General features: G+C 38.8%; 1 protein-coding gene across 2 annotated transcripts in view; it reads left to right on the forward strand.

The window, feature by feature from the left end:
• TNFRSF11A (TNF receptor superfamily member 11a) overlaps positions 1 to 7990 on the forward strand; it is a 48159-nt gene extending 40169 nt beyond the window's left edge. For both annotated transcript variants that reach the window (XM_081951856.1, XM_081951857.1), the window contains exons 10-11: positions 32 to 839; positions 5363 to 7990. In XM_081951856.1, coding sequence (XP_081807982.1) covers positions 32 to 839; positions 5363 to 5757 — 1203 coding nt within the window. In that variant the 3' untranslated portion in view covers positions 5758 to 7990. The remainder of the gene's footprint in view (positions 1 to 31; positions 840 to 5362) is intronic.
• Positions 7991 to 14634: the final 6644 nt, after the last annotated feature.

Below are 14634 nucleotides of genomic sequence, written 5' to 3' on the forward strand. Positions count from 1 at the left end.
TAGGAAACGGTATATTCTTTTTTTTTTGCAGGATTCTTCTTGTGATACCTTTATAAACACAAATGTAGCACATCCTGCTGGCCTCCAGCTTTTGGGAGACACTTATTTGCCGGATCTTGACAAATATTGCTTTCCAGATGAGATACATTACCCATGTGAGCACCTCCTGAGTAGAAAAGATGATCCTGAGAAAATACTTTACGGATCAAGAGAAAATTTCCCGGCATTGTTTCTAACTACCATTTCTGAAGATGACCACTTTAGACAGATTCCTACGGAAGATGAATACACAGACAAAGTATTCCATGGGCAATGTTACTTACCTTTAGTCAGCCAATCTGATAACAAACCCACATCACCCTTCTCTGAACCGCTAGAAGTGGGAGAGAACGATAGCTTGAATTACTTCTTCACAGGAACGGAAAATCTGGAGGAATTAGTACACTGCTGTTGCTTAAACCCATCATGTGCAATGGATCCTATTCATGCTTCCTCACACAAATACCAGCAGGGTTCTTGTAATCATTTCACTTGTGCTAAGGTGAGAGAGGTTGATAATGAAGATGCAGGTACTTCCCTGATATCGTCTGAAGAAAAGCATAGCTTTGCTAGCTCATCTTATAGACAACCTCCTAACGAACTGGACAATGCCACAGATTCCTTAAAAGAAAATGGATCTTCTCTGCTAGGCACCTGTGGCTTGAAATCATCTTCGGTAGACCAAAATGGGTCAGCAAACAATATTGGAGACCAAAGTGACTCATCTGATGGAAAGGACCAGAATACAAAAAGAACATCGGAGTCAAGCTACAATGTTTCAGATCCACCAGCAGCATCTGGTAAGCCCTCTATATGAAGCCCACTTTATTCTTAGTAAAAAAAAAAGGTAAAGGAGTCCCTGCGGATTCTATTCCACTAGTCATTACTGACAATAGGGGACGGAGCTCATCTGCGTTTCAAGGCCATTGAGCCAGCGCTGTTTGAAGACATTTCCAATGTCATGTAGTCAGCATTACATCGCAGAGCGCTGTTACCTTGTACATAGTGCTGTTACCTTTCCACCAAAGTGGTACCTTTCTCTCTACTTACATTTGCATGCTTTCGAATTGCTAGGTGTTTGAGGAAATGGAGTGAGGATGAAAGTTCATACATTGTGTGGCACTCAAGTCTCAAACTTGGGCTGCTGTTTCCAGCCAACAAGCCCACTGTCTTAACTCCTGAGCCACCACACTGCCTGCTTTTATTGATAGTGAGGGATAGATATTATTAAGCACCTACAGAGCAGATTGCAGCACCCACTCTATATTGAAAAAAGCTAAATGAAGACAAGAACATTGTTAATATTTATATGGGGGACAAAGAGATCTGAGTAGATTATGTTGGGAAATTAAATAAATAGGAAACAATTTCTGTATTGAAGTAAAGACGACATATAGATGTAGCAGTATATACAATTCTGGAGGTCAATGCAGAAGACGAAGAAGAAAGGCAAGTCAAATGAAGGCATTGTAGACCTTAGATCTATGCAAATCTGAACATTGAAATTATATCTGTTCGTTACTCATTTTTGAGAATACAGTATAAAAACGTAAGCTAGAGGCAGAAAAGTGGAAAATCATGTTTAAGCAATTACTTCATATTGCTTCATAGTAAGTTCGGCTCTGCATGTTAATCTAGAAGTTAATTTTAAAGATCATTTAAATAACATTTATTTTTCTCTGGGATATGGGAAAGGTTAGACCCAATGTGATTATATTCTAGTGCCAGTGGTTTTTCTCCACCCAGCAAACAAAGTATGCTTTTTGGCAGTCTTTACCTTGGTCAAGCTAGTTGGCTAGCCAATGTTGTGGTGGTGGTTAAAAGGGGAAAAAATCCACAGTGAACCTCCAATTACAAATAGAGAGGTACAACTAAAGGAGATGAAAATATTAGTCATACTTTTTTATGGCATCCTTTTTACTATATTGTACATTTTCCAAATATGCTGGGCTATGGCCCTCATCATTTACAGTTGACAAGCAATTAGCTATAATAGTAGATACTGTCGTTTAATGCGAGTGTAGAGAAGATTTTGTATAGAAGCACTTGAACAATATTTTCAGGATAATTTGATGAATAATTATTCTCTCCCCCTTGACTGTTATCCTGCTAAACAAAATATGGAGTATTCATAATGATAACCACAATTCATTAAACTTGGGAATAATTCATTCTAGGCAGCAGGTGGTGCTATAGAGAAGGCACACTTCCAGGGTCTTGATAAATGAGAGTGCTTAATGGAAGAAACCTGGAAAGTGCCATTCCTGCTGGATCAGATTGACAGGCATATGCTACAGGACAGAGGTCCCTAACCTTTGCAGCTTGGCAGCCCGTCCTAGCAGGGGGACAACAACATGTGAATGTCAGGCCATGTGTACGCACATAGGTCCATTTGCGTGAGTGGCAGGAACACCCACCTTCCACTCATGCAAATGGACCTTCGCGAATGGAGGGTGCTTGCACTCACAAAGCTCAACTCGTGCAAGTGGAAGGCACTTGGCTCGTGCGTGAAGCTCCTCTCAGGTGACCAGAGGGCACTTGAGTTTGCACGTGAAGCTCCACTCACACTTGCCCATCTCTCCCAAGGCCCGGTTTCGAACAGGCCACGGCCTGGTAGTAGGCTGCCGCTCGGGGGTTGGGGACCCCACTTATAGTTGCTCAATAAACCAGGCTGTATGCCAGGTAGGGTTTTATAGGTAACAACCTATGATGAGGGTAATTGGGACCAGAATTTCCGTTGCTAAGTGATGCAGTGGTCAAGCTAATACCGCATGATTTAGCAGTGGAAATTCTGGCACTTCTAATTGCTGTTGTTAAGTGAAATCACATGATTTTTAAGTGAGGAATTACATGGTTGCCGTTTGAGACTTCCTGGTGGCTTCCCCATTAACTTTTCTTGTAATTGTGAGCCAGGCACTAAGCCTCTGGATCACAACCATATGATCATGGGAACACAGCAAGTGATGTAAGTACAAGGACTAGTCATAAGGTACGTTCAGCACCAACGTAACTTCAGTCACTGAAAAAGTATGCATTAAACAAGGACTACCTGCAGAGTCAATCCCAGTGATTTCCAAGCATTGCATTCAGTGAGACCTATCAGTGGACCAGAATACCCTTCCCTTTTTAATCTCTGCACTCTCTCCAAATTTAAATCAAATATTTGGAAGAATCTCAGGAGCAGATGGGCGAGACGCTCATGCAGTGAACACAACATTCACATAATATTGGATGAGGCCTGGAAATCATGTTGCATTTTCAAAATTTTCCTCTTCTGGTAATTAATTCCTTAGCAATATAACTCTTCTCACCCTTCTTCCTCTTCTTCAGTTCCTAGTTAGTTTAGATCAGGAGCCCATAATTTATCTGTTTTTGCACCACTCTAAATTATTAATCAAAAATTGATGAGAAATCATATTTCTCACATGAAAAGTAAATGTTTCTCTAAGAGATTGCCTTGGAAAATGGAAAATGTTTTCTGTCTTTTTAAAATAGGGCATCACCTCCATTTTTCTACAGCTAGTAGAAATGTATACATCAGCAAGAATCAGGGAAGGAATTGTCTATAAGTTTTTTTTCTGACATAGGATTAGAGTCTGGTGCAGATGTCTTAACAGTAGTTAGATGATCAGGTTGCCTAAGTGTTGTCCAGCAATAATTCTCTTTTCTAAGCTAAACAAATAAACACACTGATACACTTCTTTAATCAATATGTTGACTGCATACAGCCACTGGCTTCATATAAAATTAAGACAAAACAAAATACTACATGAGTTAGCATGTTCTGTCTATGCTGTGTTCTGCTCTTAATGTTTGTCATCATAGGAATAAAATAGAATCTAATTATATTACAAATTATTCAATCCAAATGTAACCCATTATATTAAGCAATGGATAATTAGCTACATCACAATTAGCTGAACTTATACAATAAACCAAACCACAAACTATAATTTGTTTGCAAGGTTCACATCACATGTTAAACTAAAACTAAATTTATGGCTTAAGTGCAATTTATGCAAACCTGATGCCAAAACGCTAATTGGTAAAATGTGCCAACCTGCAATATACTGCCAATATCTTAATTCTGATTAGAGCTTTGGTAGTATTACAGTACCAAATACAGGTAGTGCTCTATTTATTTACATTTATTTATAGTACCTGTTGTCTGGATATATGTTTAAAATGTCCCATTTTGGCTATTTTCAAAGAGTATCCACATTAATCTGCTAAGCACCATATTTTTTGGAGTATAAGATGTACTCTCCCCCCCCAAAAGTGGATGGAAATGTATGTGCATCTTATACCGCAAATGATGTTAAAGCCCTGCCTACTGACCTCCACGCATCGCATTCTCAACCTCCGCAAGCTCCATTTTAGACCCGTTCCAGGCTGGGGGATTCCCACAGCACATCGCCACTGATCACTGCCTTCGCTCGTCGCATTTTTCACCTCCATGTGTCGCTTTTTCGGCCTCCACACGCCACATTTTAGACCCTTTCCAGGCTGTGGGATCGCCACAACACATTACTGCCTCTGCATGTCTCGTTTTTGGCCTCCATGTGCCCAGTTTTTGGCCTTCATATGTTGTGTTTTCAGCTGGTTCCAGACAGCGGGGATCTCCACTGCTGCCGCCACCGATCCCCACCACCTGGAACCGACTGAAAACGCAATGCGCAGAGGCCAAAAATGGGGTGTGCTGAAGCCAAAAATGGAGACACGTGGAGGCTGACAACGTGACGCAAGGAGGCGGCGATGTGCTGTAGTGATCCTAGCACCCTGGAACAAGACTAAAATAGAGTGTGCGGAGGCCAAATATGTGGCGCACGGAAGCCAAAAACATGACGCATGGAAGTGGCGATGGGCTGTGGCGATCCCCGCAGCCTGGAACAGCTGATTGATGATATTCTGAGAGGCCAATGCAACCGCCAATCAGCTGCTTGTGCTGAATCAGGTTGCAATAATGTGCTGAAGCTGACCAGGCTGTTTACTGCAAGGGTGCTAGTCAGATGAATACCAATAGATGCTGGTAGGCAGAGGCAGATTTTTTTTTCTTATTTTCCTCCCCAAAAACTAATGTGTGTCTTATACTCTGGAGCATCTTAACCTCTGAAAAATATGGTAATTTGAATGAGAAATTTTTCAGAAATGCAAACAAAGTTTATGAAGACAGTATTTTATCTCCAGTTGATGTTGACTTGGGATACCAATTTTTATTTTTGCACAAACTATATCCTTTCTTGGAATATTGCCTAGTTGCAGTTCTCCTATTGTCATATTAATTATGTCTGTACTTATTTCCCTCTGCTTTGACCCCTTTTAGGAAATGTGACAGGAAACGGGAACTCTACATTCATTTCAAGTGGACAAGTCATGAATTTTAAGGGTGAAATTATTTTTGTCTATGTTAGTCAGAACTCCCAGGAAGGATCAATGTCTCCTGGATCAAGTGATGACAGCCTGGGGAACCCAGTGCAAGAGGAAAACTTAAACCGCTGTGAGACATTTGCAGGCAATGCTGAGCAGTATAAAGAAAAATGTGCTGAAATCAATACGTATCACAGCATGGAATCTGGAGAACCTCAAAGCACCATAGAAGGATACAAGAGGACTTTTGGGCCTATTGGTCAAGAAGAGAATTGTGAAAGCCAGAAGAAGCAGTTCTCTCATGAAGGCTCACAGCCTATACAAGAGGAAGGGAAGCCAGGATATCCTTAAAGGAGATGGTGCATTGATGCAGACTAATGCTCGTTATTGGTATTCAGTTAAAAGAACTGACACAACTACCATTCACTGAACATGATCTGGAAAACAGATGCAGATAGCACTAGTTAAGCAAAGGAAGCCTTCTGTCGGTTACTGAGATGTCAGATTGCCAACTACTGGCTTACAAGGGGGTTCTTTGCTCCAATATAAAAATGGTAGCGGAGACGGTTGAATACTGTTAATGCTATGTGGAATATTTTCCAAGAAAAGGGTAGCGTTTGGGGATTCAGAGATGAGGTGCGTTGTGTCACTACTGTTCTTCCAGATGCCAAGGATTATGTTCCTATGGAATTGACACATGCTGCTTAAGACTCATCCAGATGATTTGTGTTTTTAGAATGGTAGCTTCTGTTTATGTACAGTGGCAACGTTAACAGCTGCCTTAACTTTACTGTAGAAAATACAGATGAAAATTCAGTAAAACGTAAATTAGTTTTGTCTGTCCTGATGTTTCAGATAAGATTTCTGCCTCTTCTTTTTTTTTTCATTTAAAATATTTCATGTTCATCACTTAAATGTTTGTCCATGAACTTAATTTTTTTGAAAGGAAATTGGAATTGCTCTCGTCAAACTATCTTCATGTCACACTACACTCCTGTTGGGTTGTGTGGTACTTTTAAAAAAGTTTGTCACTGAATGAGTAGCAAACTGTGAGTTGTGTTATAGAACAGCACCATCATTCAGTCTTTCAATTGCTATGAAGCCCGTGATTACAAATTAAAACAATAAAACTTAACACTTTGTGTGTACCCACAACTCCTTCCCACCATATTCTCATTATTGGAGAAAAAGACGACTGACTGCTTGTGAGCACTTTTTTCCAAGACAGGCAGGGAAGATGGGGTTGTATATTTTAGATAAGTAACTTAACAACAATCCAGGAATGTCAAACTTAAAAGTCCATGAAATCCGGCCCGCAGGTTGCTTAGATCTGATCTGCGGAGCCAACCTTGAAACAGCGAAGGACCGGTCTGCAGTGCCTCTGCCAGCAAAAATGGAGTTCCGTTTTCGCTGGAAGGGAGTTGCAGGAGGCTGTCACAGCTGAAAACAGTTCACGAAGGCTGCATGCGGCCCTCCCGAGCTCCGTTTTTGCTGGCGGAGGGTTGCAGGAAGCCATCACAGCCAAAAACGGACCTCTGGAGCCAGTTTTCACTGGCAGAGTGCTCAGGTCAGCACAGGTGCCCCCGACAGAAGTGACATCGAGCTGGTCACACACACCCTGCCCCCCCACAAGATCAAATACAACCAACCCTGATGCACCCCTCAATGAAATCGAGTTTGACACTGGTATACACAGAAAAGGTGACTAGTTCATTTAATATCATCAAATTACCTTAAATCCATATCTGAAGCATGTATCTTTTAAAATGTGTAAAACTACAGTAATAATTTTATGAAATGAGGAAGTTAGTTTTTTAGGGAATGTTTATAATAGTTTTATTTGCTAAAATTGTAATTTTGTAAAAAAACAAAACCCACTAATATTTCACCAGCTGTCCCTTTAATACTCACTGTATTATCTCAATATTTCCAACACTTGTTGGTTGCTAATAATTACTCCAAGTTTGATGGCTGGAGTACCAGAGTCAAAAGTTCAGCTTTCCCCCAGCTTTATTTGCAACTTTTCACCTTTCTCATCTACAAGTAGCCCTTGACTTACAATTACGGTTGGGAGCAGAACTTTTGTTGTTAAGTGAGATGGTTGTTAAATGAGCCACGTTCAACTTTAAGAACCTTTTGCTGCAGTTGTTAAGAGAATCACTATGGCTATTAAGTGAATCTGACTTCCTCTATTGACTTTGCTTGTCGGAAGCAGGCTGGGAGGATTGCAAATGGTGATCATGTGACCCTGAAACGCTGCAACTATTGTAAATACATGCTGGTTGCCAAGCACTCAAATTTTGCTCACATGACCACTGGGACTTTGTCATTTGAGGATCGGTTGTAAGTCACTTTTTTCAGCAGTGGTGTAATTTCAAATCTACAAATAGATGTAAGTCGAGGACTGCTTTTATTGTATTAACACCTATGGAATTGATGTAAGAGTAAGAATAACAGAATAGACTGACACAAATATGGCACAATGTCATCCTGCAACTTCTCTAATTTTGAGTGGAAATTAGACTTCATTTATTAGGAATATGGAATGAAAAGAAATGAATGAAATCTTGAATAAAGGGTATAGATTCACACACAGTGATGTCTCTGTTTTGTACGTAATTTCTTTTCGATCTCGGAGGAAAGAAAAAGGTATGAAATAGATTTGAGGATGCTATCATTTACTGTGTACTACAAGCATATTGTGTTGATATGAGGACAATCAAAGAATTTATTCCATGATACAGAATAAAATGATAAATATAATGGTTCTAATGTTAAATATATACCAAAAAATCCCAAGATGCATATTTCATTGGAATCCAGAATGGATTCTCTGTTTCTTGAAGCACTGAAGTTGAATACATATAAGCAATGTTAGTGTTTTTCTAATATATAAGCAAAATGTATATACTGTAAGTAGTCCTCAACTTATAATCACAATTGAGTCCAACATTTCCTTTGCTAAGCAAAATAGTTAAGTGAGTTTTGCATCGTGTTACAACCTTTCTTGCCATGGTTGCTAAGTGAATCACTGCAGTTAAATTAGTAACACAGTTGTTAAGTGAATCTGGCTTCCCCATTGCTTGTCAGAAGATTTCAAAAGCTGATCACAGACCCCAGGACACTGCAATTGTCATAAATACATGCCAGTTGCCAAGCAACTGAATTTTGATCATGTGACCAGATGTTTCAAAGGTTGTATGAAAAATGGTCATTAAGTCACTTTTTTCACTGCCATTGTAACTTTAAGCAGTCAGTAAACAAATGATTTTAAGTCAAGATTCACCTGTAAACCATCTTTATAATAATTGAGGGAAACATTGGAATGTGCTGTTATATTAGGTCAGATGGGCTACCTAGCTTCAAAATAACTATTCCAAAAATCGGCAGTTATTCAGTGTCTTCCTACTACCTGCTTTTGGGATCTGTGTGTGTTCTAGGTTAATCTTTGAGACACTATTCTGATCCATCAAAATGGTTGGTTTTTTTAATGGATTTTCTTTTCAGTTTTAATCTTTTTCCATTTGTTGTCTGCTATTTTCTGTATCATAAAATTTTTCTACCCAATATAGTTACATTTGTGGGTTTTAACAGTTTTTTCCAATGACTGTTTATAGTGAAATCTCTAGGGAATATTTAATTTCCTCAATACAATTTTAAAAGAAAATTTCCTATTGCCCTGATGTTGTTTAGTTCAGGAGTCTCCAATCTTGGCAACTTTAAGACTTGTGGACTTCAACTCCCAGAATTCCTCAGCCAGCTGACTATAGCACAGCAGGCCTCCTTATCTCCATTGGAACTCCACCATTTCCTGGAGTTTGCCCAAATTCATGTTCATTGTATCAATGACACTATTTCACCCTCTGGCATCCTCTTCTCTTTTTGCCTTCCATCTTTCCCAACATCAGGGTCTTTTCCAATGAATCCAATGTATTTGAACTTCAGCTTCAGTATCTGTCCTTCCAAAAACCAATCGGTGTCAATTTGCTTTAGGATTGACTGATTTGATTTTGCAGTCCAAAGAACTGTCAAGAGTCTTCCCTGATACAATGCATGTTTTATTCACACCTTTTGTCAAATATATACTTTTGTGGACTCATCTTTTACAAATAGATGTGTTATGCAGACGCTTCACTGGAGGAGGAGAATGGACAGTAACAGACTTTATTTATGTTGCCACAGGAGATTTTTATGAATCACATTCAAAAGATATAAACAGTAGGAAATCTGAGATCAAATTGGCATTATAATATTCAAGTTATTATGTGGAAAATTAGGAATATGTACAGTAATTTTCAAGAAATGTATCCTAGAAGAAATTTGCTTCATAATTGACTTAAAACATTCATTTTAACTTGAGTATTAAAAATCAGGATAAAGTTGTTTAGTGGCGCTCAGAAAGAAAAATATATCATAGAATTTAATGTTGCACTAAATCTGAGATCAAGGGACACGGTGGCTCAGTGGCTAAGATGCTGAGCTTGTCGATCAGAAGGTCGGCAGTTCAGTAGTTTAAATCCCTAGCGCTGCATAATGGAGTGAGCTCCTGATACTTGTCCCAGCTTCTTCCAACCTAGCAGTTCAAAAGCATGTAAAAATGCAAGTAGAAAAATAGGGATCATTTTGGTGGGAAGGTAACAGCACTCCGTGTGCCTTTGGCGTTTAGTCACGCCGGCTAAAGGACCACGGAGACATCTTCAGACAGCGATGGTTCTTCGGCTTAGAAATGGAGATGAGCACCGCCCCCTAGAGCCAGAAACAACTAGCACACATGTACGGGGGGGGAACCTTTACCTAAATATGAGATCAGATTCATATGAATGAAACAAACATGAGGTGCATTTTGGTGCACTAAATAAATATTAAGTTGATACGAAAGAGTATTTTTATTTATTAAGAGTATATGTTCTTAAAACATTTTGAGCGCATTTGTGTAAATCTTGATTTGGCAGTAAAGCAGGCTTGGTGGGGGGAAGGCCTGAGGAATACAGGTAATTCTTGATTCATGATCATAATGGAGCCTGACCATTAGAGTTGCAAGTCATAATGGTTGTAAGAGGGCAGGCTGCCTAGAAAATAGTCAATACCTGGGCAACACCTTGCCTATTTAAGCCCTCTTCCAAGCAGCGCAGAAACCTTGGCTATAAAAGCTCTGCGGAGAGACAACTGAAAGTGCTAGCGGTAGGGAAAGAGGTGTGTATATTCTTGTGTGGAAATAAAGCAACCTGAAGCAGATAAAATAGTTGAACTCACAAAGAAGTTGGAAGAGCAGTAGTAGGAAGTGTGGTGGGGAAAAATTGAGTGGTGATGAACAGTGAGTACTAGGCTGTGGATGGTTGTGTGTGTTGCCTAGGAACCTGTGTTGTTGTGTTGGCTCTCTTGTGTTTTGGAGCCCACTGACTTGGTATATTTAGATGAATCCATGACAAAGTGAGGGTTTATGTTAAGTGAGGTGACCACATGATCACCTTGCTTAATAACCCCCACCTCTGTTCTCCTCAGTGTGGTCATTAAGCACAGAGTGCCTTGGCTGAGAGAGACCATGGTAGGCCTAATGAAGGTTCAGAACTATCTGGCGCATATCTCCCATAGCCTCCCCACCTATCCCAAGGTACCCCATGCTCTGCTTCCCACCGCTCAGGGACTCTGCAAAACTTGGGTTTGCTTCCTCCCCCATGTCTCCATACGAGATAGGCCTCTTCCCACCCCCACCAGGCCTCACACCCTTCTCCTCACCCTTAACTTCTCATCACACACTTGCCTTTCAAAAATTGATGTAGTCCTCAGTAACATTAGGGAAGTTACATTGAAATACTGTGAATTTCTAAGACACTGAACCCTATTGTTTGTTCCACAGCAGTATCTGTTATATCTCTGTTGTGTGCCTCACACAAATGCCTAGTGCAATAACTACTGAAGAAGTAGGTGTTTGAAAGGCCACATGTGCTTTATTGCTCATGTTTATAATGCAAGAATGTGTTATGGGCTAGCTATGGTATTGCTTTTATGGCAGAAGTTAAATGTCATTTTCCAATTTTTTTGTTGTTAAATGGAATGTAGGCTGCAAAACAAAAATGTATGTTTATTTACTGCAGTACATTGACAATCAAATTCCTAATAAGTTATTGTGAGCCAACTATTCCTACAGTTAAATGAAAGCAAATGAAGAACCACCAAATATGTATCCTACACAAAATTCACGAGAACATATGAACAATAATGAGTGAAAAAGAAAAATCGATGGAATGTTTTGGGGAATATATCATATATCAGACATCTGTATCAAATACTGAAACATGCCTGACAAAAATCCTTAATAACAACAGACTTACCCAGTGGTGGGATCCTCCCGGTTTAATAACCGGTTTGGTGATCACATGCGCTGAGCATGGGTGCACATTTTGAAGAAATCTTCACTTCTGGGTATCTTTGGAGGAGTAACACAGCTGATTCACACAGCAATCCCCTCTGCCGTGTGAATCAGCTGAGAAGATAAAGGTAAGAAAATACCCTGAACTTACTTCACTTCCGCCATGGTCATTAAACAAGTCACCATTAACTCATTACACCACAATGAAACAAAAGATATCACCAAACTATATTAATAAAAGGGAGTACTTAGACCCTGCAGGAATTGTGATGTTTATTTCAGACATGAATAATACGCAAATGTAAACCAATTATCAATAGGTTGTTGTGATCAGACTTGTTCCCATTTGTTCCTGTCCTACTCAAGATGGGTGTTTCCATCTGTGAAAGCAGCAATTATAGCAGGATCACCGGGAGGAGAGAAGAGATCAGGCCATCCTGTGACCTTGACCACTTTTGCAACATGTGAGTTGCAAGAATGTGTGATGTGTGCACATGGGCAATTTCCAATAGTAGTCCTCAGAACCAGAAAGTTGACTTCTTGTATTCACCCAATGCACGCACAGTACATGCACATAAACACACATAGAAATAACATAAGAGGTAACAGACAACAGAAACACAGATTCAACATGTTGCCAGGAGAAAATATAAATACAACTTGCTGGTAGCTGTGTGAAAAAGGTTGGAAAAACTTTCAGAAGCTGTACTCTGCATAATTTCCCTACGTTCTAAAATTACTTGAATATTTATTTTTAACAATATCTATACACATTGTTTATAATCTACCCATAACATCAGGGGGAATGATTCAACTTTGCATTCAAAGGGTATTGATTTGAAATATATACTGTATATTAAACACCCAATATTATGTACTTGCACGATTAACATAAATAAGCAAACTTTCATCTTTAACAATTTGTTCTTTTAAAAAAGGAGTTTTATATTGGAAAGGCAACAGAAACATAGCAACAAAGTTCTTCTTTCAAGTTTTATAATTTGTAATGACAGATCTGAAGAAATGGTTATTTCTTTTTTAAAAAATAGTTTTTATTAAACATTTTTGCCTTTAAAAACAGAAAAAAATGCAACAAAAAAAGAAAAAACAAGAAAAACATAACAATATACAAAATAGTTATACAGCCTTCTGTATCAGCATACATATTTAGCCTTTGTAGTTCTCCATTCTCCATTGCCTTCCTATCGGTTTTAACCTCTGTAATAATGTAATAACAGTTGTACTAATAATGATGATATTAATTGTTCCTATCACCATTGTATTTACACTGTGGTCAATACTTTTAAGTTTGATAGTAATTAATAATTTTGGTTAATTTTTATTCAATACTAATTTAAACAAAAACAAAAACAAAGACTTTTATTTCCTGTTTTGGCTTCTGTTTTCTAGCCACTTATAAATTCTATTCCATATTTTATAGAAATCCGATTCTTCTCTTTCTTTTAACTCCATGGTCATTTTGTCCATCTCTGCACATTTGAGTACCTTTCTAATTATTGCTTCTGTTCTATTCTACTCTATTCTAATTAAGTAATGGTTATTTCACCAGCAATTTTTGATGAAGTTAATGGCAAAGCAGAATATAAGAAAGGAATCTCCTAGGAAAGCCAAGAAAACATATATTGTTTCTAATTTAGACTAATACAAACAATGGATTGTATTTCCATCCACCACAATAGACGGTACAGTATTCTACTGCTCATGATAGCAGATTTGTCTGTTCCTGTTTCTTTTTTTTTTAGTGGAAAAAACCAACTATTGTCTGTTCTGGTTACCTAAAAACAACAAGCTGATTGAATACCTCCTAAATTTCACCAACTTCCTCCCTCTTCAGTACTTAGAAAGGATCAGTAAAAGAGCCAAGTCATAGGCTAGTCTGACTGCAGTATGGAGCATCCCCTAATGGTCTTCTTAAGGAATTTGTTCTATCAGAATGCTATATATAGTTCCCCTACTGTTAAAAGTCTCAAGAGTGGAGAGTGATACATGTTGCATTATGTCATCCCACTTTGTGCAGCTTCTACAGATCTACTGCACTCTTGGGGGTGGGGGGAATCATTTCTCTATTTATACATGGTATATATCGTATGTGGTATTTTCAACTACATTGACCAGAAGGAGGCACCCTTGATTGGTTTTGTCCTTATTGAAATAAACTATTGTGATTTCAATTCTCTCTAGAGTGTTTGAAACCAATAGAATAACATCTGGTTACTGTATCTAAGGAATCCTAATATCAACAAAGCCGGTCATGGGGAGCGTCCTTATAGCCAATATAACTAAGGACCTTGCTATATTTTTGGGTAGGCAACACAATAGATTTCATTACATTCTTTAAAGCCAGACATGAAATAACCTAATGCTGAATTTACAAACCAAACAGATCAGAGCACAGGGAGTTAAAACTGTACGTCCGTATTTATAAAACAGGGCATGACACCCAGAACATGGTTTTTTAAATAAACAAGGTATATATCATAGTATCATTGTAGGAAGTTATCACCTAGCCCTCTCCCAGAAAAATGAAATATCCTAGGAAATATTGATAAGGCAGAATATTATATTTTCCTGGATGTGAAAAAAGGGAGAAACACATTTTAAAAACTAAGTAAATTCCTGCAGCTTCCTGCCCATCCTCACTTTATCAATGGGCCATTAAGAAGGCCAAGCTAGTCCACTTTACATAATAAAGAGTTCTCCCCTTCAGCTCCAGGGGGATGGGTGTAGAGTTCTGGCAGTGACAATGAAGGCATGATAATATAAGCCTTTATTCAACTGACCACATGGCAGCTGAACTCAATCAAACCTGGATTCAAAACAGCCTAGAGCCGTGATGG

Source organism: Natrix helvetica, assembly GCF_964273705.1.
Source record: "Natrix helvetica genome assembly, chromosome: 4".
NCBI classification, from domain to species: domain Eukaryota; kingdom Metazoa; phylum Chordata; class Lepidosauria; order Squamata; family Natricidae; genus Natrix; species Natrix helvetica.